Raw genomic sequence first — 26,291 nt, 5'->3', positions numbered from 1 at the left:
TGGAAAAATTGGAACTCATTCATTGCTGGTGGGACTGTATAATGGTACAGCCACTCTGGAAGACAGTTTGGCAGTTTCTCAGAAAACTAGATACTGAATTACCCTATGATCCAGCAATTCCACTTCTCAGTATATACCCAGAACATTTGAAGGCAGTGAAATGAACAGACATTTGTACACTGATGTTCACAGGAGCAATGTTCACAACTGCCAAGAGATGGAAACAATCCAAGTGTCCTTCAACAGACAAGTGGATAAACACACATACATATATATATATATACACGATGGAATACTATGCAGCAGTAAGCAGCAACAAGGTCCTGAAACATATGGCAACACGGATGAACCTTGAAGAAATAATTCTGAGTGAAATAACTCAGACACAAAAGGAGAGATATTGTATGTTACCACTTCCATGAACTATCTGAACAATGTAAAATCAGTGTCATAAGAAAATTGGGAACCTAGTGATAGGACAGTAGGTAGCGAGGGGGAATGTTAATCTAATACGTTCAGATATGTTAATGATGGTGAATCCAAAGGTGTGGTAATGGATAGGGGTGAAAATTGTTTGATAAGTATCAAAGCTGTATTGAAGGCAAACAGGAATGAAAGGGGTTGTTTAAAGGCATGTTTCCCACAAATCAGCACCACACATACAGATAAGGAGCTTGCACGATATACTTCTAAGGTATGACAGTAGCACAGAGAGTCGACAACAGAAGGGTATATGGGAAAAATCAACATACTGCATACTAGAGATTATAATTAATAGGAATACTGTGCCAGTTTGAATGTATTGTGCTCCACCAAACGCCATGATCTTTTGATGCAGACTTATGTGGGCAGACGTATTAGTATTGATTAGATTGTAATTCTTTGTTGATGTGACCCACCCAACCGTAGGTCATAACTCGGATTGGTAATTTCCATGGAGGTGTGGCCCCGCCCATTCAGCATGGGCCCTGATTAGTTTACTAGAGCACTTATATAAGCTCAGACAGAAGGAGTGAGCTTGCTACAGCCAAGAGGGACACTTTGAAGAACACACAGGAGCTGAGAGAGTAGCTGTAGCTGAGACAGACATTCTGACAACAGCCGTTGAAAGCTGATGCAGACATTTTGGAGAATGCCATTTTGAAAGGCAACCTGGGAGCAAGCAGACAACAGCCACATGCCTTCTCAGCTAACAGATGTTTTCCGGACGCCATTGGTCATCCTCCAGTGAAGGTACCCAATTGTTTATGTGTTACCTTGGACACTTTATGGCCTTAAAACTGTAACTGTGTAACCAAATAAACGCCCTTTTAAAAAAGCCAATCCATTTCTGGTACTTTGCAAAACGGCAGCATTAGCAAACCGAATACCATACTAGTATTACACAAATACTAGGGACAAATAATTAAGGGCTGACAAGAGCTACGAGATGTTTTGGGTCACGAGAATTGCTTAAAATGAAGAGTGATGAGGAAGGTACAACTAAGTAATAATAATGTGAGATATGGATGGATTATTGTGGCTATAACACATGTTACACGAACTTAGGAACCCCCTACTTTGTAAGTCAAGCCCTTGATATTGAGGCTTGCCTGGGTGAAACTAATGGCTATAGAGAGGAGGTTAAGTTCACCTGTAATTACGCCTAGGAGTCACCTCCAGAGAACCTCTTTTGTTGCCCAAATGTGGACTTAGTCTCTAAGTTTAACCCTGCAAATAAATTCATCACCTTCCCCCTGATGTGGGACAGGACCCCCAAGATAAAGGAGCCTTCCTGAATGAAATAAGCTTCAGTGGCAGAGAGATTCCAAAAGGAGCCGAGAGGTCACTCTGGTGGGCACTCTTACGCACACTTTAGACAACCCTTTTTAGGTTCCAAAGAATTGGGGTAGCTGGTGGTGGATACCTGAAACTATCAAACTACAACCCAGAACCCATGAATCTCGAAGACAGTTGTATAAAAATGTAGCTTATGAGGGGTGACAATGGGATTGGGAAAGCCATAAGGACCACACTCCACTTTGTCTAGTTTACGGATGGATGAGTAGAAAAATAGGGGAAGGAAACAAACAGACAAAGGTACCCAGTGTTCTTTTTTACTTCAATTGCTTTTTCACTCTAAATATTATTCTTGTTATTTTTGTGTGTGTGCTAATGAAGGTGTCAGGGATTGATTTGGGTGATGAATGTACCACTATGTAATGGTACTGTAAACAATTGGAAGTACGATTTGTTTTGTATGACTGCATGGTATGTGAATATATCTCAATAAAATGAAGATTAAAAAAAAAAAAAAGGAGCCTTCCTGGAAACATGGGACACGGATTCCGGGAACAAGCCTGACCCTGGTACTGACGGATTGAGAATGCTTTTTGACAGAAAAGGGGAAAAGAAAGGCAACAAAATAACGTTTTGGTGGATAAGAGAACTCAAATAGTCAGGAGGTTGTCCTGGAGGTTACTCCCATGCAAGCCTCACATAGATAAGCCAAATGACCACAATATGATAGGCCCAAGTCAACAGAAGTCCCCAAAACCTTACAGAGTACCTAGATCCCTATCTGAGACTCTGTAAAGGTTTCACTCACTAAGTTTATTCATCAGAAACTTAAATCCTTCAGAGTGCTCCTATGCCAGCTAAGTCCCAAAGCCCAGAGGCAATAGTCTCTTCAAGAACATCAACTAGATGTGTCCCTTTGTTCATAAATTGACACCCCTTTTCAACATGAACAAGTTAGTGTGGTCACTGCCTAGACATTCCTGAAGATCGGGGAAATGAATGAACTGGAGGAAGGGGAAGCAAGAGACAAGATGGAATTTAACAAAGGGTTATGAATACTGAATATTTATATAATTTGCTTTTTCTTAGTTGCTGGAGTATTAGAATTGTTAGAAGGAAAGAATTGAAATGGTGGAAGTGTAACCCATAGCATCCTTTGAAATTTGTTCTATAGCTACTTGTTAAATGGTAATTTGAAAGCTATACCTTCGTGTATATATACTGTTTTTCACAATAAGGAAATAACTGAAACTATGGTACTATAACTCATAATAACTTTGGATATTTCCTATATATCTACTTGTTAAATGATACTTTGAAAGACATTACCTTTTTGTATATGTTATATTTCATAATAAGGAAATAACTGAAACTGTGGAATTGTAACCTGTAATATTCTTTGAAATTTGCTCTCTTAACACTAAATACACTTGGAAAGCTGTCACTTTCATGTTCATGTGTTATATTCTACAATTTTAAAAATGGAAAAAAAAGGTACCCTAGTATTTCAAAAGGAGCTTAAAGAGACTGAAAAAATGATAGAAGAAAACTTAAGTCAGAATTAGAGAAATTCAGAAAAAAAATGTGACAGATTCCAGGAAAGAATTAGAAATAAATAAAAGAAAAAGTTATTTCAGAAATAAAGACTGAACTAGATGCCTTAAGAAAAATGGAAGGAACCTGGAAAGGAATTAAACTAAAAATTTCTCTCCAAAAGCCTGTTAAGAGAATGAAAAAACAGGATCAGTCACAGAATGGAAGGAAGTATGTGCAAACTATAGCAGACAAAGAACTTGTATCCAGAATATATTAAAAACTCTCAAAATGCTATAATAAGATGAAAAACCCAATTTCTAAAGAGGACAAAACATTTTATAAAGATATACGATGGCAAATAAACCCATGAAAAGATGCTCAACAGCATTAAATAATTAGGGAAATGCAAATTAAAACCCCTACACAATATACTTCTATTAGAATGGCTAAAATGAAATAGACCATACTAAATGTTAGATATGACGTGGAGAAACTAAACTCAATTGCCACTCTGCTGGTGGGAATGCAAAATGGTACTACCACTTTGGAAAACTTTTGGCACTTTCTTAAAAAGTTAAACATACATCCACCATATGATCCAGCTATTCCACTCCTAGGTATTTAACAAAGGGAAAAGGATCCATAGGGCTATAGGAAGACTTGAACACAAGTGTTCACAGCAGCTTTACTTATAATGAGAAAAAAACTAGCAATAACCAATATCTATCAACAGACAAATGTAAAAAAAAAAGTTATACATGCATAAAATGAATACTACTCAGAAATAAAAAGGAATGAAATGCTGATATTTACAACATGAATTAATGTCAAAATAGTTATGATGTGTAAAAGCCACATAAAGAGTACATACTGTATGATTCCAGTTAAATAAAATTCTAGAGCATGAAAACTAATCTACAGTGACAAAAACCAGATCATTAGTTGCCTAGGGAGGGAGATTTACAAAGGGGCACAAGGAAATTTCTGGGAGTGATGTCCACACAGTCTTAATTGCACTAATGGTTTCATGAGTGTAGATGTCTTATCAAATTGCACATTTTCAACAAGTGAAGTTTATTATGTCAATTATACCTCAATAAAGCTGTTTTTAAAAACAAGGAATGAAGAAAGAAAAATAATGAAGATATGCAAAGAAGATTCAAATAGGAATAAATTTTTTAAAAAAGATTTGAAAATACACATTTAAAACACACAAAACATATAAGCACACTGACCTAGAATGCCCAATATCAAGATATTCTAGAAACACTACTTGACTTTAAAGAAAAAGCAAAAATTCCTTTAAGCATCCAGGCAAAAACAGTGGGTGACTGACAAAGTCAAGAAAACTACATTATCATCAGATTTGGACAGTTACACTTTTAAGTAGGGGGTTGGGGGGTGTTAGAAAGGAGTTAAACATATTTAAGACACACAAGGATAGAAAATGTATGTACGTGATCTAAGTATTTTGTTTCCAGGGAAACTGACCTTCAAGAATAAAGGGCACAAACTGTTATCAAGATACTATAATTCAGGAAACACTGTTCCCATGAGCCCTGCCTGAAGGATCCACTAGAGAACAAACTTCAGACTACCAAACTGATTAAACATTGACATAAGGCCTGGTGGTAGAGCAAACTGTACACCATGGATAAATGTATGGTTATGAATATAACTCTATAAAATTGTAGGAAAAAATATAAATAGGAGCAAAAGTGCTAGAGAAAACATGGAGAGAAGGATGTACCTATCTACTGTTGATGAGCAGGCAGAATGGTGTAGGCTTCCTGGAGGTCAGTGTGGTGGTTCCACAAAAAGCTAAAAATCTGGGGGTCGTAAGGTCTTGCAGCCTCATTATGTAACTTGAAGATCTGAGAGCAGACATGAATGGACATTTGCACACTGGTATTCATGGAGGGAGTATTCATGATTTGCAATGGGTGGAGGTGGCCTAAGGGTACACAGACTGAGGAACAGAATGGTGAACTGTTGTGTATGCATACAATGGAATATTAAGCAACTACGAGGAGTGAAGCTGTGAGACACACAATGAAGTGAATGGATCCTGTACACAGCATTTTGAGTGAAGTACGCCAGAAATAAAGGCAAACCCTATAATGACTCACCAATATGGACTAACAGTTCTGTGCAAACTCAGAACTTAATCTTAGAACACAGCCTGACAGGGGAATGATTACTGTAGTGGTCCCTAGATTGTAAGCTCTTACAGCAGTCAAATCTATTCCTGAATTGTAATGGCTATCTCCAAACTCTGAGATGCTGATCCCTCAATGTATAACCTGATTGGTCTCTGTAACATTGGGTATCTGTGTGACACCTAAAACTCAGCGCTTGAGCTTGGCAGATATTAATGTCAGTATTAGTGCATACAGCCAACTGTTAAAAAAAAAAAAAAAAGCTGTAAAACAGCCCAGACTTCAATTAGTGATATGAATGAAGCAGATTTGGTTAAGACTAGGGCAAACCGGGCCAAAGAGTAAAGGTTGAAACTGACTACATTTTAAAACTTCAACTTCCATGTGAGACCAACAGAAGAGATGTGTATTTGGTGCAGGATCTATATTTTCTAAACAGTATAACTCTACAGTCAGTTTGTTAAACACCCCAATTACATGGAACTTTGAATAGGAAGTGAGATATGTTAGGTTTGTATAGGTTAGAATGAAATAGTGACACATCCCAAAGTAACTTGGGCAGAGAATAAAAATACGTTTGCAGGGACCCTGTGAGGAGCTGGGAGAAAACGCAGAAGTGTTGGACTTCCTCACCTGGACTGATGCTGATGTTGTCCCAAACATTGAGGACTGGCAGTTTGATGTGTTGAGCCCTCTATCATGGGACTTGCCCTTATGAAGCTCCTTACTGCAAAGGAGAGGCTAAACTTGCATATAATTTTGCCTAAGAGTCTCCCCGAGTGCCTCTTTGCTGTTCAGATGTGGCCCTCTCTCTCTAACTAAGCCACTTTGGCAGATGAACTCAATGCGCTCCCCCACTACATGGGACCTGACTCCCAGGGGTGTAAATCTCCCTGGCAACGCAGGATATGACTCCCGGGGATGAATCTGGACCCGGCACTGTGGGATTGAGACTATCTTCCTGACCAAAAGGGGGATGCATAATGAAACAAAATAAAGTTTCAGTGGCTGAGAGATTTCAAACGGAGTCGAGAGGTCACTCTGGTGGGCATTCTTATGCACTATATAGATAACACCTTTCAGGTTTTAATGTATTGGAATAGCTAGAAGTAAATACCTGAAACTATCAAACTCCAACCCATAGTCTGAACTCTAAAAGACGACTGTATAACAACATAGCTTACAAGGGGTGACTTGTAATCACAAGGGTGATTGTGAAAACCTTGTGGACCACACTCCCTTTATCTAGTTATGGATGGATGAGTAGAAAAATGGGGACAAAAACTGAATGAAAAATAGGGTGGGATGGGGGGACGATTTGGGTGTTCTTTTTTACTTTTATTTTTTATTCTTATTCTGATTATTTCCGACATAAGGAAAATGTTCAAAAATAGATGGGGGTGATGAAGGCATACCTATATGATGGTATTGTGAACAGCTGATTGTACCCCATGGATGACTGTATGGTATGTGAATATATTTCAATAAAACTGAATTTAATTTAAAAAAAAAAAAAAGGAAAGCAGTTTAATAGTGATAGGCTTTAGAGACTGTAGATACAGATACAACTTTCTTTTAATAGGGGATAGAAACTGGGAAGGCATATGTAAAAAAAAGTTTAACACTCTCAAAATAATTACGTTGGTGGTAGTGGTAGCAGTAGTAGTATTTCTAGACTTTTGGGTATGTATTGTTAGATTCAGTCAGTAAGTATGGGATAGTCTACTTCTATTACGCCCTGTGTCCTTGTAAACCAGAATTTCTGGTGTGGAAGAAGTAAAAAAAACTCTGCAGTCGTGATTTTTAACTGGAAGTTTCAGTATAAACTCATGGAGTAATTTATCTTACTATCCACTAAAGAGGCTAGAAATAACAAGCATCTGTAGTACCCAGATTGTAGTCTTTAACCATTTCCCACTAAAAGCAGGATTTCTAGGTCTTTGAGAAATGGCTGATTCTAGGTCTGGGGCAGGACATGGGCTTGGAACATCTCAAATCAGAAAGCAAGGGAGGTATCAAAGATTACTAGGATCGTGTCAAAAGGACTGAGAAACCGAGTGGAAGAAGCTCCCATTGGCTACAAATGGGACTATTTGACCATCTAACAGGATAATGGCAACTAAAACCCAACAAATACATTTGAACCCATAACTGAAATCCATCAAATATGCTTCTGTTTATCTAGCACATACTACATACTTAGCATTGTGTTAGGAACTAGGTTACCTTCAAAAAAGTGCTACTTAAGGAAATGTCCCATTTTCAGAAGAAAGTAACCTTTTCAATATAAAAACTTTTTTGAAGTAGCCAGAAACAATTAATTTGAGGGTTGTTTTAGTTATATTACATAAATAGTGTCTTTGTAACAGTGTAGTACCCCATGTCTTGACATGTTTCCTAACTTCCTACATTAGAGGAGTACTGGTAATTTTTTGCAGACTAGAAAGGAAAACTGTTCCAATTCTTTTTTTATTTCCCCAGTTTCCTCCTCAGAAAGAACCTACACTTACACAATTCTAAAACTTCTCTCTAAAGATAAAAACACAATGGTCAAATCAATTGCCTTTTCTTAATGTAAAAATAAATAGCCTAGACTGCCACTAATTTTCATCTATAAACAAAGTTTCTCATATTTCTTCTGTCAATGTTTTCCTGCTATAATGTATCAGTGAAAATACAGATGGTCAGAACAATGGAATCCTTATCTTAAGCAACCCACTCATCCTAAAAGTGTCACTGAGATCTGAATTGCTATTTTTCAGATTTTTGTTCTGTTACAATCTTGTAAAAGTATACAGCTCAATTTAGCCATAAATGGATAATACATTCTCTGCAAATTCCTCTATTAAAAGGCTTGTCCACACTGATAAAAAGAAATCAAAAGCTAAAGCTAAACATACAAACACTAGCTTGAATGGTAAAATAAAAAAATAGTTTCCAAGCTCTACTGAATGTTGGAAGAATGAATTTAAGAACACCAATCATTTTAACACAAAATGTTCTTAGCAAAGATACCAACACCTAATTTGGTCAATAGAAATAAATAAACTGTCCAGAAAATTAGGTCAAATTTCCCTTGCCACTTGGTGAGCCAGTAAGACAAGATATTCAAAAGTTACCTCTTAAAAGGGAGGGCAGTTTGTACAGACCTAATAAACACTAAAAACTTCTTCTCTTATTCAGTTCATCTCCAAACAGTTTGATATAATATTGTGTATCAAAAATCTTCTGAAAATATAATGCTCTTCTTGATACTGTAAAGAGGGATAAGTTTGGGCCAACCAGTAATTCAAGAAGTATAGTGGAGATCCAAGCATCTATGTTTTAGCAACTGTTATTTTTCAAATCTGACATCTAGCTGTATTTAGGCTTATCTATGTAATTAAATACAAATTAGCTATTACGCATAATTTTTAAAAATCAAGGCATTCTATAAGAGACTATACTTCGAATATAAAATAGATATTTAATCTTTTTTCCTGAAAGGTTCCATTTTTAAAATATAATAAGTAGAAATATATGTTTGAACACATCATGGTCAGATCTTAAGCTGACTGCTGTATTTTAATAGAGCACTTAGGAGGTTCAGTTTATCTACATGACCATTAAATCAAGCGTTAGGATATCAGAGTCTTTTCTCCTTTCTAAAATTAGACTAGTTATTAGAAAGCTAGACTACAACCATACGCAAATCTTCTGAGAAATAAATGCTTGGAAAAAAACCAGAGAACTTATACATCATTTGCTGAAGTTACACTCTTAGGCCTCAAAAAGAACTTGTATGGGAGCCAAAAGAGAGCTCATTTATTAATACTGGACCCAAAGAAAAACCTTTCCCCCTTCCAGCTCCCCTCACCCATACCCAAAGAAAAGACTATAAAAAAGTCATCAAGGCTGCACTGCCCTCTAAAAATTAACTTAGCCAAAATGTAAAAACAACTCCTGGTACACACAAATCACACAAACAACAGTCAACTGGAATGCTCCTTTTGAAAACAGTCCTAAACTTTACAGTACACATTTTAGATTAAGAACATTTGGAAACAAGCCTAATAAAATGGTGAGCATATGTAACAAGTTAGCTATCCTAGAAAGTTTATAGGACAGTCAAAACTGTAGCATCTGGAATTTGTCAGATAATCACCCTGAGTCCCCAAGAGAATAAATAGAAATGACACTTCAAACACCCACATATATAAATATGACAACAAAAGGTTGGATTTGAGACAATACCACCAACAAAAGAATATGAAACAGAATCAATGCCACAAAATTCTGGGAATATGCCTGTTTGTTATAGCCAAAATGGGTCATAATGGAATAGGCATTTTTCCTTTCTCTGGCTCTTTCAGACTAATTGTAAATGGGTTTAAAGGTAAATATAAAGAAACAGACAAATATTAAAAGTTCATTGAAGAGCATGCACATACTAAAGCGCATGCAGTTTTTTAAACTGGGAACTGGTGAATTATCTAATTCTTACAAAATACACTTTTTTCCCTTTCTTATGCAATAGTGAATAATACATAAGTCTATTATCAATGAATGCATGTTTTTAACTTACATTGTTTCTCCAGTCTTGGCTACATGACAAAGAAACTGATCCAGGACAGGACAGACTTCCTTTTTCCCTCTTTTCTCAAAATCTAGAATAGAAAAGAAAAATTGTCATTATTTCCCTATGTCTATCAACCATTCCATCTAAAAACAAACTTTCCTCCCAGATCTTCCCTGTACTAGGCAATAATAAAATCAGCTTCTCAACCAAATACTGACCTCAACCCTCCAAGTCCCACTTCAATATATCACTCTCTGGTAACAAGGTTATCTCCTAAAGGGGGCAGCACTCGACCTCTCCTCCAACCAGCCTTAATGCAGTGTTTCTCAAAGTGTGGTCCAGGGGAACGCCACAATCTGGCTCACTTGGAAATCCAATTAGAATACTAACTCCTAGACTCTAGCTCCCACAAGCTCTTTACCGAGGTGAAGTCCTTAAATCTGCGTTTTCGCAAGCACCAGCTACCCCACCCAGCTGTCCCCAAATGATTCTGTACGTCAAAACCCAATTCTCAAAACGGTGAAATCACGATATTCTAAGTCTGAGAACCTACTGTTCTCAAGCCTGTTGCTTGGAAGGCGAGCAATCAAGAGCAGGGAAGTCGACCCCTTAAAATAAGGGCGCGTGGAAGAATGACTTCAGAAGCCCAGAAAGGCTTCCTGACACAACTTAAAAGTTGCTTTGCCACCACCCCCACCCCACTCCCAACCTTTTACTTTTTCTCTGACCCCGAAGCCTGGCGCAAGGGGATCTGACGGAATAGAGCCTGCCTAGGAGGGGGCTGCGGGTCCACAACCCGTACCCAGAGGAGTTGGTAGAGGGGCTAGGGCCCCTCCAAGAGCTTCCCCGGATCCCCTCCCCCAGCCCAGACGCCGGCGGTCGACACAAAGCCCAGAGCCGGGCGGGAGGGAGCTGCCCACAAGGCTCCCCGCCCCTGGGGAGGTGGGAGGGGGATGGGAGCTGAGGAAGCGACCCCTCCCCCAGGCCCCGGTCCTCGGAACTATCATCCCTGAAAAGAGAAAAGAGGGCCGCGGAAGGTGAGTAGAAAGGGAGAGGAGGCAGCCACCCCCACCTTTCAGCGCCTCCTGCAGCCTCTCGACGTCCATGGCTTCCCGGAGTCCCTCGCAGCCTCCGCCTCCCTCCGCGGGTCTCCCGGGGACCGGAACGCCTCCCCCCACCCCCCCGACGCCCTCCCCCTCCCTCGCACACACTCCGGCACGCAGGCGACCGGGGGGGGCACCGAAGGGAGCCGGGGGAAGCGAGCGAGAGAGCGAGACTGAGACAGCGAGCACCTCCCCGAGCCGCTACCACCAGCCCTCCAACATGGCGCCCGGCACGTCACGGCGCGCACGCTCTCCGCCGCCGTCCTCGCGCCCGCCGCGCGCCGCGACTCGGGAGCCGAGGGCGCGTGCGCGGCGAAGGCGTGCCGCCAGGGCCGTCCCGGCGACTCTGGCTGGCGGCGGCTGCCCTAGCCTCTCCTCGCATTGTTTTCCTCCGACGTGCCTACGCGGTGCTGGAGACCGAAAGGTTAAGGGAGGAGTTTGGAGGCAGATTCCCTGGCTTTGGATCCATGCCATTTGCTAGCTACGTGACCTTGAACAATTTACTTCGCTTCTCAAAGCCCCATTAATTCCCTCTGTGTATAATGAGAGCACTAGTATCCAGCACCCTATGTAGGTGCTGTGAGAATTAAGCATAGCGTTCAGAGTACACATAAAAAACATGCGGTATTACTAAATACTGAACTCAGCGTTCATCCACCCATGAACGAAAGCAATGCACATAGCAAAATGATTAAGAACTCAAGGTTTGGAATCACCTGGATTCAAATTCCAACTCCAGTACTACCCGTGTGACCCGAGGAGTAGCTACTCAAACTCACGGAAATTGTTTCCTCATCTATAAAATAGGATTGAGTAAAATGGTGATATGAAGCATTTTTAACACAGTGCCTGGCACTTGATAAACACTCAGTTAAAGTGGCTGTTGTTTTTACTATCATTACAATTACGACCACATTACATAAGCGCCCAGGAAGTTAGAAAGGGAGGAGACCTCAGAAGTCTGCTCCAGCTCTGACATTTTACATATAGGAAAGCTGAGGCATAGAGTCATGTCTGGCAAGACAACAATAGAACCCAGAACATCTGGCTCCCAGCCAGTATGTGGACATTTTAATACTCTTCTCTTGTTTTTGAACTTTTAAAGGAAAAGGGCTGAACTACTACTGCACCTTCCCTTCTCAAAAGCCTATCAAAATGCCCTGAAAGGAAGGAGGGGTGGGGGTGGAGGGAGGTTGGAAGAAAAGCTCTTTCTTGACTTGTCTTAGAAGATGCAAATTTAGGCACAGCCATTACAACTATTGACCCTCTTAAAAGATAGTGGATCTGACCCGAACCCTAATACCTCTCTCAAAATCTGCCTTCAGAAAACCAGGCCCCTGTGTCTTTATACCTTTCTAGAGCATTCTGCTCAATTACAAATAACCCTGCAGGGGGAGGTAATAGAACATCATCACCAGATGTTTGGCAACACTTACTAGTCTGAAGGGTCCCACTCTCCCTAAGTCGCAAAGTTTAGCCTCCACTTCTCTCTTACACTCTGTCCTCTATTCTGGCAGGTCTCTTACTGTAGGAGCCATGCTGTACAATACAGTTGCCACCAGCCTCATGTGGCTATTTAAATGTAATTAAAATTAAAGAAAATTAAAAATTCAGTTCCTCAGTCACATTAAGCCACATTTCAAGAGGTCAGTGCCTACATGTTGCCAGTGGCTTCAGGATCCCAAAAATTCTATTGCAGAAAGTTCTATTGGAGAGCACTGTCTAAGAGGAACATACCATGCTTAACTTCTTCCTCCTTGTTTTGTTCCTTTTCTTCAGTTGATCCCCTCACTTGAGGATGCCTCTGTCTTCTAAACACTGGGTAAGGTCTGTGATAGGAGACACCCAGCAGTGACAGCCTAAGGGACTCTGGGAAAGTTTCCCAGAGGAAGTGGTGTTTAAGCTGAGACCTTAATTATGAGAAGAGGGTCACCAAGTGAAGTGAAGAGAAGGAACTTTCAAACAGAAAAACCACAGGTACACAGCCCTTGAAATGAAAGAGAAGAACCAGGTAGGATCTAAAGATCCATAAGAAATTCAGTCTGACTTAAGCTGAGAGCGGAAAGGGAGAGATGAGGCTGAAGAGTTATTTCCTTTGGTTCATTTCTTCCTTCGTCCTTGGAATTCCTCCCTACCTAGCTGTATCCCGCAGTTGGTGATTGCTTAAATGTCTTACTCTCGCTATTCCCTTGGAGGAAAACTGAATACAAATGTAGAACAGGCCCCCACGATCCTTGTCCCCTGAGCGTAATGCCCTTTTATAGTCTCCTCCCACAGGGAAGTAGAGCTAGTTTGGGGGACCAATAAGAGCATGGTGGAGGTAATGGCGCGTGACTCCTGAGGCTAAGTCATCAGAGGCACTGTGACTTCCACCTTGAGTTCATGGATGGCTCACAAGGGGGACGCAGGAACATCAGAGCAGCCCTGTGCAAAGGCCCACATGAAGAAGAGCTGAGGTCTTGGAAGTGGATCCACCAGCCCCAGGAAAGCCTTTGGAGGACTGCGGGTCCCAGCTGACACCTTGACTACAGCCTCATGAGAGACTGCCAGCCGGAACCACCATCTAAGCCGAGCCTCAATTCCTGATCCTCATAAAATATAAAAGATAACAAATGTTTATTGTTGTTTTAAGCCAGTAAATTTCAGAATAATTTGTTACACAGCAATAGATAACTAATAAAATAATAAAAATTTGAATAGTAATGGCAAACATTTATTAAGTGCTTTCTATGTGCCTGGCAGTCTTGTAAGCACTTTACAAAAATATCTAATTTAATCTCCACAACAGTCTATGAGGTAGGTGATATTATTATCCCCACTGAACAGAAGAGAAAACTGAGTTATAGAGAGAGACTTGCCCCAAATCACACAAGTACGCTGGCAAGTGACCAAGTAAGGATTCAAATCCATACTGGCTCCAGAGCCCCCAGTTTGTTTGTCCTCAAGATGTTTGCAAAATGTCAGCAGAGAGAAGACTTTAGCACAGACCCTGATGCAAGGTTGAAGGTGAGTATGTAAATCAGGTGTTCAGAGTCCTGTGAAATCTCTTACAGGCAGGGATGAAAGCTGCTTTTAAGATGGGCCTTGTCAAAAGATTGGAAAAGATTTGCACTTACAGGGAAGGGCCCTCCAGGCAGAGGGAACTGCTACTAACAAGGCAAACAGTCCATGAAGTCCTCCCAGGTGCTGGGGAGAAGGTAGTGGCATGGTCTGTCTTTCCCCTACAGAGCTCATGCTCTAATGGAGAAGAGGACCTTGAGCACACAGGAACGTGTGGCTGGCAAGGCACAGGCCCATCGCTCTGGGTGTGTACAAGAGGCAAGAGGCCTTAACTTGGGCAATATACAGAGTAGGAGGTAGAAGATGTAGAAAGAAAGAGAAGTAGGAGAAAGAAAACAGTCAGGACTATGTGAAAAAAAAGGGGAGGGGGGCGGGGACTTCTTATAACCCTGGAGAGAATTACTGGAGTTTGGCTATGCCTCTGAGATGGGTCTGTGTAAAGAGGCAAGAGGGGGAATTGAGAAAAAATTTAGAAAATCAACACCCAGTCTGCATGGGATGGAGAAAAGGTAATAGGCCTAGGCTAAAACATTGCTATGTAAAGTTATGGATGTTCTTTGATTCTCAGGGTCTTTACTTTAAGTCCTTACTTGTATATCACAATGGGTTACCTGGTGCGATTGCTGCTGGCCCTCTTGTTGGGTTTAAGAGCAGTCTCAGAGGAGGAGGCTGGCCAAGAGTGGTACTGCCTAGGTGGAATGTGTTAAGTTTGATTATAATAATGGAAGTTTGCTTCATGTTGCATGAAAGAAATGGAATTTATTAGAAGAATAGAGGATTCCTTGGAATCTCCCTGAACCAAAAAGCCACTCTCTTCTTCAGCTCTACACCTCCCCCCTCCCACTTTCACTCTCTTTCGTACAGTGTTCCTGCTCACAAATAGAGGTCCTTATCTCAAGTGACTTCCTAAGACAACTGCCCAGCATCTTTCAGTCACAACCAGAGTATGCGATTGGCCCAAGTTGGGCCAAGTGTCCATTCAACCGTGGCCCAGAGCCCAGGATCTCCTAGTGTAACCCTGGATGCCGTGGCCACAGACGTGGAGGTAGTGAAGCCAGGCAATGGACATTTCCCTGGGAAGAGGGAAGGATGACCAGAGTCCTCAAAAGATGACTACAACAAGAGGCCTGGTTGACCCTAACCAAACTCACAGAGGAGGCAGTATGGTGCCGAGTGGAGCCCAAGCAAATGAGCAGTCTGAGGGAAAGTTCCTCCAGACTGTGGGTGTTATTGAAAAACACAAGCCCATCCTCACATGAGAGCACACTCCTCCACTGTGTACAAGAAGCAGTGTATCTGTCTCTCACTCAGATATAGCTGGATAGATACCAATTGATTCTTGCTATCAAATTTCCACCTTTTAGCCTAGACTTTCTCTCTCTCTGCCTAAATATGTGCGTGCCCATTATATATACACACATAGACTCATTCCCACATACGTATATATAAATATATGCACTCAATATGCAATAATTGAATATGATAAAATTCAGTAGTGTATTAGTTAAGAGAAAAGATTCTAAAATCAGACATCTGCGTTTAATCCCTGGCTCATTCTTCCTAGCTGTGTGAACTCATGTAAATGAGTAAATATCAAACAAAATGCCTCCATTTCCTCATCTCTAAATTGGAGTTAAAAGTGATACTGTACTTAGTTTGCTAGGCTGCTATGTCAAATAACATACAATGGGTTGGTTTAACAACAGGAATTTATTGGCTCATAGTTTGGGAGGCTAGAAGTCCAAATTCAAGGCATCAGCAAGGCTATGCTTTCTCCCCAAAGTTTGTAGTGTGCTGATGCTGGCTTGCTACAATGGTTGGGGTTGCTTGGCTTACATCTCTGCCTCCCATCACAAGGCAATCTCTCCTTGTGTCTGTTCTTCCAGTTTCTGATGACATCTGGCTTCTGGCTCCTCCCTGTGGCTTTTTCTGATGTCTGGCTTCTGGTTTCTTCTCTTTATAAGACCTCCAGTAATATGGATTAAGACCAACCCTGATTCAGTGATTCACCCACAGCAATGAGGATTAAGAACATATCTTTTATGATGGTACTATGAGCAGTTGATTGTACACCATGGATGATTGTATGGTATGTGAATATATCTCAATAAAACTGAATTTAATTAAAAAAAAAGAACATATCTTTTGAGAGGCACATAATTCAATATACCATACTCACTCAGGTTTTCTGTGAGAATCAAGCCCGACTCAGTGTTAGATATTGTTGTTACTTACTTAGGTTAAGAATTCCAAAATCGTCCTTGTAGTTTAGTTTTCTTTGAAATAATTCAAACTCACACAAAAGTTGTCAGTACAATACAAAGAACATTTTTCCTCACCTGCTTGAGAGTAAATTACTGACATGATACCTCCAAGCCCCCCAAAACTTGAATATGTAACTCCTACAACAAAGACATTTTCCTACATAACCATAACACAGTCATAAAATCAGGAAATTAGCATTGACATATTATCCCTATCCAATCTGCAAACCCCATTTAACTGGCACCAATTGACTCAATAACGTCTGTTGTAGGAAAAGGATCCAGTCCAGGATGACATGTTGCATTCAGTTGCTTCTCAGTTGTATGTTTCCTGTGTCTGCTACAACGAAGAACCACAAACTAAGTGACTTAAAGCAACAGAAATTTATTCTCTCACAGTTCTGGAAGCCAGAAGTCCCAGATCAAGGTATAGGCAGAGTTGTGCTCCCTCCAGAGGCTCTAGGGGAAAATTCACTCTTGGCCTCTTCCATCTTCTGGTGGCTGTAGGAATTCCTTGATCTGTGGCTGTGTCCCTCTAATCTCTGCCTCTATGGTCGCATTGCCTCTTCCCTTCTGTCTGTCAAATCTCCCTCAAACCCACTTTTAGAAGAGCAATTGTCTTTGGATTTAGGACTCACCCAGGTAATCAAGAATGATAGCCCCATCTCAAAATCCTTAACTTAATTACATCCACAAGGACTGTTCTTCCAAATAAAGTCACCTTCCTAGGTTTCAGGGATTCAGATGAGGATACAGCATTTTGGGGCCACCATTTGGCTCACTACAGCAATTAAAAAGTATTTTGTGGGGAGGTACTTTGAGACTTTGTAAATATCCTATTCCTCATCAAACTTTCACTCACTAATTTTAGCATCTGTTGATGCTTCTTGGCTGAATTGATTATTACTATGATAGCTCCCAAATGGTGATTTTCTAATTCCATCATTCCATTTAGATTTATTAGTTGGCATTCTAACATATGGAAAGCATTCTCTTCTCTGTGTTTATTCTAATTGATTTATGTTAGCTTTGACTCATGAATTCATATTTTATTCAATGAGTTTTGATCCATTACTATTTTTATTTATTTTAGTACCTAAATTGTTCTAGGCTTGGCCAGGGGAAGTTTCTTCATGCTGGCTTTTGCATCTTTCTGACTTGTCCCCATCATTCTTGGAGCACTTCCTTATTTTCTGGCACAAAATGCTATTCCAGGCTCATCTTGCATCTTCCTTGGCCCAATCCTGAAATCAGCTATTTCTCTAAGAAATTCTGATTCCTTTTAGTGGAGAATGTCATTTAGGAACCTAGATATTGGTGCTAAGGTGCTCGTTGTAGGGTGTTACTGCCACTAGACCTTCTCAAGGGGGCAAAGCTAGGGAATATAGATGTATGGCTTCCATTATCATCAACATACTCATTTATTGGATCCGTCTCACCAGGATGTGACCAACCTTCTGTTGCTATTATCAGTTCCCTTTCCAGTTTCCCAGGCTCTGGCACTATACCAGGCTACCCCTTCCCACCTCTCTCACAATTCCTACTTTTCTTGGCCACACCAGACTGGTTTTAGACTGAATTATTTGGGAAGGAAGCAAAAAATTATTTTTAATTACTCAAATAACTGATGAAGAATGTTTCATAAAGCAACTCATAAAATGCAGGGCAAAAAAGTCCCTCATGACCCACCCGCACCCTCCAATACCCACCACAGCTATATGTAGTGTTATGAGTTTGAGGTAGGTCTTTTCAGATCTCTGTTAAGCATTTACATATCTCACTGCATTATTTCAACAGTCTGCAACAGATCTCCTGCCTTCTATCCTTGCTTTCCTACAACTTTTTTTCAACATAGCGGCCAGGGTCCTTTTACAAAGAAGATCCAGAGATGGGGAATGGGGAGCTAATAATGCTTAATTGTTACCGGTTTCTGTTTAGGTTGATGGAAAAGTTTTGGTAATGGATGGTGGGGAAGGTAGCACAACAGTGTGGAAGTGATTAATGCCACTGAATTGTATAACTGAAAATGGTTAAAATAGGAAACTTTACATTGTGTATATGTTACTACAATATTAAAAAAAAAAAAAAACCCATAGAACTGTACAACACTAAAAGTGATCCTTAATATAAACTATGGACTTGAACTAATAATATAAGTATAATAAAGTTGGTTCATCAGTTCTAACAAAGATACCACACTAATGCATAATGTTAATAATAAAGAAAACTGTGTGGGGATGAGGGTTCTGGTATATAGGAACACTGTATTTTTTGCATGATTTTTCTGAAAACTTCAACTACTCTAAAAATTTAAAAAAAAATAAAAATTTAAAGATTGGATTGTGTCATTCTTCTACTCACAACCTGCAGTTGCTCCTCATTTCACTCAGAGTATAAGCCACAGACCTTATAATGGCCCACATGGCAGCCCTTTAGGCATAATCTGCCACTCCTTTTCCGTCTAACCTCCTCTCCTACCACTCCCCTCCCCTCCCTTCTCAGGCTGTGCCAGCCTCACTGGCCTCCTTGATGTACCTTGAATCCATAGAAATCCTTCCCCACTTGGGACATTGCGCTGGCTTTTCCTTCTGCCTGGAACACTCTTCCCTGGGACCTCCACTTGACTCCCTCACCTCCTTCAATACCATCTTCTCAATGAGGCCCATCAGGACCACCTTAATTGCCATGGCAACCTCCACCCTCCCTCTTGATTCCTGGACCCCTCTACCCTGTTCTATTTGTTTCTTTTGTCTATATCACTTTTCATCTTCTAACACATTACCTAATTTACTTTTTAAATTATATTTCTCCTATGTCTCTGCATCACCAGAACATAAGCACTGCGAGGGCAGGGAACTATGTTTCATTCTCTGATTTTTCTCAAATGCCTTGAACAGTGTCTGTACACAGTAGGTGCTCAATAATAATGTTCACATACCTACATTGAAATAGTTACTTTGAGCTTAAATTTCTCTCTCTTAGTATATAAATGGAAACATATTAATTGACAATTAGATTTTTTTCCCTTAACGTGTCTTGGGATCGTTCCAATTTATTTTACAAATATTTAAATCTTATGGTGCATAGTACTTCAAAGTAGGGATAAAATAATTATTTAACCCAGTCCTCTATGAATGGATATATAAGATTGTCCAACTTTTCTCTATTATAAGCAATGATCTTTGATAATCCAAATCTCAGTGTCCTCCTTTATAAAATAGAATAGAATTCACCTCATAGAATGAGCTTAAATGAGATCCTAGGAAAGTGCCTGGAAAACCTTTTAATATATTTTTGTATTATTACTACTTCTGCTACTGCTACTATTACCACACAACTTTCTATTCCTTCAGGAGGGGAATCATTGTACATGTGCATTTTCAGTTGACAATGCCCATTGACTCTAACAAAACAGCTGTCCCACCTTCCCCAAGTGTGTAAGTGTACACGCACATGTGAACTCAGTGATTTTTGTCAATCTGATGGGTAAAAAAATGATATCTATGTTTTCTTTGATTTACATTTCCAAAAATTATCACTTTGAGCATTTTTCCTATATTTTTTGGCCAACACATAGTTTCATCTTTCTTTATGCTTCACTCCCTAATGACTGTTGAGACAACCCATTATGCTGACTAGATTTGGATGTCTTTTTTGGGGGGATTGTCATAAGGCAAGTCACTTCTGCAAGTGCCTAATTGCATGTGGATATGGTTAATTCCCCATCCCAGAGGAGCAGACTATGTAGAGTGGGGAGCAGATCAGCTTATTTCAGCAGAGCTACAGGCTCGAAACATAAAGCAGACCCAAGGAAATTCTCTGGGCCCAATATTTCCTGGGTATGTATTATGTGCCAGGAATTGGTCTATGGAGACAGTAGTGAGCAGAGCAAACAGAGTTCTTTTCTTTGTGGATCTTACAGTATAGTGGGACAGACAGAAATAAAAAAAAAAAGACAGTTAAGTAAAAGCCCAGGAATGGCAAATTTAGCAAATTTTGCTAAATGCTATGCAGAAAATAAAAAGGATAATACAAGAGTAATGTTTGGCCATTTTTGCTGGAGTTATCAGGGAAGATCTTTCTGAGGAGGTGGTGTTTGGGCTGACACCTGAAAATGAGCCATGAGGAAACAAAAGATGCAAAGGCTTTGAGGCAGGAAATGGCATGGTGTGTTCAAGAAACCCAGAAGAGGGTTGGAACAGAGTAGGTGAAAGACGAGCAGGGCAGTGACGGGTAGACAGAGGCCAGGAACTGTGGGTCTTTGTAAGCCATGCTAAGGAGTTCGGTTCTCATCTTAAGGGCAACAGAAGTACAGTGGAATGTTTTAAGCAAGGAAATAACACAATTCAATTTGTTTGTCAAAATCACCATTGGTTCCTGTCTGTTCTTCCTTTCTAGGAGCCTCTAATAGGACACTCCTCTTGTGATAGGCTGGTACTTGTCATTGCATCTAGCATCCTTAAAGCTACAACTGATTCTACTCTACCAAGATCTTTCATTCTCAAAATTTAGAGTGAGTTAGAAATACTTGGAGATCTTGATAAAAATGGGTATATATGGGTCCTTAGTCAAAAATTCTGGTTTAATAGGCCTGGGAGCGAGGAATCTCCATTTTAGCAACTCCTAGGTGAGCGGTTCTCAAAACTCAGTGTGCATTAGAATTACCTGGGGGGCTTATTAAAACAAAAATTACTGGGCCCCATCCCCAAATTTTCTGTTTCAGCAGGTTTGGGATAATGCCCAAGAATTTTCATTTCTAACAAGTCCCCAGATGATACATATGTGCTGGTCCAGGGACCCTCTTTAAGAACAACTTCCCAGGGTGAGTCTAATGAAGATGATCCACTTTGAGAAACAGACGTCTGGAGACTAACACTAATCTCACCCATAAAATGCCCTTCACAATATCTCTCCAACTTATCTTTCCATCCTCATCTTGTTCTACCTACTCACTACCCTGTGCCAACTCCTAGAATTCTTTGTTCACGGCACAGAAAACTTTTCACCCTTCCTGGAACTTGTCTTGACTGTGCACATTTCCAGGACTTTGCACATGCTGTTCCTTCTTCTTCTGATGCCCTTCCCCCAAACATTCCCTTAAAATTCAGCTCAAATGTTATCCCTTCTGTGTTGAGTATCCCCAACTCCCTGCTAGGGATTTGTTGTTCTTTTCATTGGATTGCCTAACATACTGTATATACCTCTAATGTAGGGGCTTAAAAACTTGTAGTAAAAATTCATTTTACATTGTAACCCTATAAACACATACTCATATATTATATATAATTAAAATCTAATGTCATAAAATAATATTACCTTAATATATATGATAAACTCTAATATGTTCTATTCTACCACTTTTAAAAAAAAAACTGGCTACAACTTTTTAAATTGACTGTGGTATGAAAAACACAGCTCTAATACACACTTCTCACATTGCATTGTAATTATTTTTATATTTGTTACCTCCATTAAAGTATGCATCTCTTTGAAGGTAGGGGATGTACCTTATTCATCTATCTCTCCAAAGCCTACTAGGGAATTTAGTATATCGTAGATACTCAGTAAATATTTAATGAATGAGTGAATGAATGAATATAAATCTCTTACCTTTTATTTTCTTTATCCAGTATTGATCCAAATAGTAATGACTAACTAAACACAAGTCAGTTGGATAAATTGTTGATTCAACTGGATATCCCTATGTAAACAAATGAACATTGGCCGTTACCTCTCACCATACCAAAAAACTAACTCAGAATGGATCATATAGGAGGTGGCCTAAGGGTACATCGACTGATGAACAGAATGCTGAACTGTGGTGCATGCATACAGTAGAATATGAAGCAGTTGCAAGAAGGAATGAAGCTGAGAGACACACAACGAGGTGAATGGATCTTGAGGACAGCATTTTGAGAGAAGTACACCAGAAATGAAAAGACAAACATTATAATGCCTCACTAATATGGACTAACTATAATGCATAAACTCTGAGAATTGAATCTTAGAGCACAGGTTATCAAGGGAAGGCTTAAAGCAATGGTCCCTAGATTGTAAGCTCTCAAAGCAGTCACATCTATTCCCGAGTTATAATGGTTATCTCCAAATTCTGAGATACTGAGCTTTTTGTGTATAACCTGGTCAGTCTCTGGAACTTTGGGTATCTGTGTGACGCCTGAAGCTCAGAGCTAACAGTTCGGCAGATATGAATGTCAGTATTACCTCATACAGCAACTGTTAAAAAAGCTGAAAAAGAGTTCAGACTTCAATTAGAGATATGAATGAAGCAGATCTGATTAGCACTAAGGCAAATCAGGCCAAAGGGTAAAGGACGATATTGACTGTTTTAAAACTTCAACTTCTGTGTGAGACCAAGGGAAGAGGTGTTTGTTTGCTGCAGGATCTACATTTTCTGCAGCACATTAAATAATTTAACTTGCATGGTCCATTTATTCAAACACAATAATTATATGGAACTTTGAATAGGAAGTGAGATCTGGTAGGTTTGTAAAGGTCAGTGTGAAATCCTGATATATCCCAAAGTAATTTGGGTAGAGAATACAAATATATTTGCAGGGCCATCTGAGGAACTGGGGAAAAATGCAGAAATGTTGGACTTCCCCACCTGGGTTATAACTGATATTCTCACAAACATCGAGGACTAACAATTTAGTAGTCCGAGCCCTCAATCTTGGGGCTTGCCCTTATGAAGCTTGTTGCTGCAAAGAATAGGCTAAGCCTACCTATAATTGTGCTGAAGAGTTTCTCCCAGAGAACCTCTTTGTTGCTCAGATGTGGCCTCTCTCTCTCTCTAAGCTCACTTGGCAGGTGAACTCACTGCCCTCCCCACTACATGGGACATGACTCCCTGGGGTGTAACTCTCCTTGGCAACATGGGACATTACTCCAGGGGATGAGTTTGGACCTGGCATCATGGGATCGAGAAAATCTTCTTGACCAAAAGCAGGAAGCAACATTAAACAAAATAAAGTTTCAGTGGCTGAGAGATTTCAAATGGAGTTGAGAGGTCACTTTTGAGGGCATTCTTATGCACTATCCCTCTTTAGTTTTTAGTGTATTGGAATAGCTAGAAGGAAATACCTGAAACTGTCAACCCAGTAGCCTTGATTCTTGAAGACGATTGCATAGCTATGTAGCTTACACGTGTGATTGTGAAAATCTTGTGGCTCACACTCCCTTTATCTGGTGTATGGATGGATGAGTAGAAAAATGGGGACAAAAACTAAATGAAAAATAGGGTGGGTTGGGGGGTGGTGGTGGAATGATTTGGATGTTCTTTTTTACTTTTATTTTTATTCTTATTTTTATTCTTTTTAGAGCAAGGAAAATGTTAAAAAATTGATTGGAGTGATGAAGACATAACTCTATGATGGTACTGTGAACAACTGATTGTACACCATGGATGATTGTATGGTATGTGAATGTATCTCAATAAAACTGACTTTAAAAAAAATGGATTATATATCTAAGTGTAAAACCTAAAACTATAAAATTTCTAGGAGAAAATATTTGCAATTTGGGGATAGGCAAACATTACTTAGAACCCCAAGCATAAAATAGAAGAGAAAAAGTCAATAAACTGGACTGTATCAACATAAAAACTTTTGTTCTTTGAAAGACACCAATAGGTAAGAAAATGAAAAGCCACAGCCTGAGAGAAAATATTTGCAATGTATGTATCTAGGGATTTGTATCTAGAATATGTACAGACCCCCCAAACTCAATAATAAGAGATGGACAACCCAGTAAAGACAATGGGCAAAAGATCTGAAGAGACACTTCACCAGAATATATATGAATGGCCAATAAACACATGAAAAGATGCTCAATATCATTAGTTATCAGGGAAATGATACCTGATAACACAATGAGATACCTCTTCACACAGATTATATTGGCTAAAATTTAAAAGATGTGCATATAATTTTGGTGAAGATGTGGATCAACTGAAACTACTGCTAGGAATTTAAATGGTACAACCACTTTGGAAAACAGTTTGACAGTTTTTTAAAAAGTTAAACATATCCCTACCATACAATTCACCTATTCCACTCCTAATTTTTTCCCAAGAAAAATGGAAACATGTCCATCCAAAGATTTGTATATCAATGTTTATAACAGCTATTTGTAATAGCCAAAAACTGGAAATAAGTAAATGTCTATCAATGGGTGAATGGTTAAACAAATTATAGTAAATCCGTAGAATGAAATACTACTCAACAATAAAAAGGCATGAAATACTGATTCATGAAATGGCATAGATGAATCTCAAAATAATTATATTGAGTGAAAGAAGCCAAGCAAAAAAAGAAAACCTATTGTTTTTACATAAAATTTACATAAAATTCTAGAGCATGCAAACACATATATAGTAACTGTGCCAGTTTGAATGTATTGTGTCCCCCAAACGCCATTATCTTTGATGTAGTCTTGTGGGGCAGACATTTTGGTGCTGATTAGATTTGCTTGGAATGTGCCCCACCCAGCTGTGGGTGATGACTCTGATGAGATATTCCCATGGAGGCATGGCCCCACCCATTTAGGGTGGGCCTTGATCAGTGGAGCCATATAAATGAGCTGACTCAAAGAGAAGCAACTCAGTGCAGCTGTGAGTGACATTCTGAAGAGGAGCAAGCTTGCTAGAGAGGAACATCCTAGGAGAAAGCCATTTTGAAACCAGAACTTTGGAGCAGACGCCAGCCACATGCCTTCCCAGCTAACAGAGGTTTTCCGGATGCCATTGGCCATCCTCCAGTGAAGGTACCCGATTACTGATGTGTTACCTTGGACACTTTATGGCCTTAAGACTATAACTGTGTAGCCAAATAAACCCCCTTTTTATAAAAGCCAATCCATCTCTGGTGTTTTGCATTCTGCAGCATTAGCAAACTAGAACAGTAACAGAAAGCAAGTCAGTGTTGGGTACAGACAGGGGTAGAGAAAGGAATGGACTGAAAAGGAGCATAAAGAGCCTTTTGTGAGGGGAATGGAAATGTTTGTTATCTTGATTGTGGTAATGGTTTCAAGCGAGCATATGTAAGTCAAAACTCATCAAATTGTACTGTTCAAATACATGTAATTTTTTTATTTTAATTGTAACTTAACAAAGTTGTACAAAAAATATTAATGACTTACCTAAGCACAAGTCAGAAATGAAAGAAACCCTAGTCTAAGAATACAGTACATGTAAAACACACTCCTCAAAAACAGTAAGGGATAATAGAATGCAAAGCATTTGGGGATCTTTGGAGTTACAATAAATAAATAACCCAGCTATGTTACTGTTCATAGTTCAATTAAAATCCTAGCCATTTTACAGACCATAGTGTAAATTTTCTAAACCTTGAACATATAAAAAAAAATAGCAAATAAAATTCAGTGATGGGAGGAAAGTAAAAGGACATATAAGATTATTATTTTCCAAATATTTTATGCAGGGAGTTAATTAAAACTTTCTAAAAATGGAAACAAAGATTAAAAGAAAAGGAAGGAGTTTCATAATAAGTAAAATAAGGTCATAGGTATTATTTAATTCAATTTTTTAGTCAAATTGAAAAAAAAATTACCAGTTACAAACAACAAGACAAAGACTTGAGTACGAGGGGTTTATTTGGGACTTGATCCAAGGAAATGCTCATAGAAGAATGCGGAAGTGAGACAAGGAAGGGAAGGTGGCTAATAAAAAATAAATTATCAAGGAAGTTAGTCCTGTGGGCAATATGAGCTTAATCCCGCTGGGGAATCCTGGAGCAGGATTCTGAGACGGATAAACCAGAGTAATGCTACCTATCTTAATTTCCTAGGACAGCTG

At 39.6% G+C, this 26,291-nt stretch overlaps 1 protein-coding gene across 1 annotated transcript in view; it reads right to left on the bottom strand.

Annotated features, from left to right (window-relative positions):
- PPP4R2 (protein phosphatase 4 regulatory subunit 2) overlaps window positions 1-11,350 on the bottom strand; it is an 84,405-nt gene extending 73,055 nt beyond the window's left edge. Inside the window, exons 1-2 of the mRNA XM_037800385.1 lie at window positions 11,105-11,350; window positions 10,039-10,120 (exon numbers count right to left, since the gene is read on the bottom strand). Of these exons, the coding sequence (XP_037656313.1) occupies window positions 10,039-10,120; window positions 11,105-11,138 (116 nt within the window). The 5' untranslated portion in view covers window positions 11,139-11,350. The remainder of the gene's footprint in view (window positions 1-10,038; window positions 10,121-11,104) is intronic.
- Between the last annotated feature and the right edge of the window lie 14,941 nt (window positions 11,351-26,291).

The sequence above is a fragment of the Choloepus didactylus genome, chromosome 1 (assembly GCF_015220235.1).
Source record: "Choloepus didactylus isolate mChoDid1 chromosome 1, mChoDid1.pri, whole genome shotgun sequence".
Lineage (NCBI taxonomy): Eukaryota > Metazoa > Chordata > Mammalia > Pilosa > Megalonychidae > Choloepus > Choloepus didactylus.
This window is presented reverse-complemented; position numbering and strand designations above follow the sequence as displayed.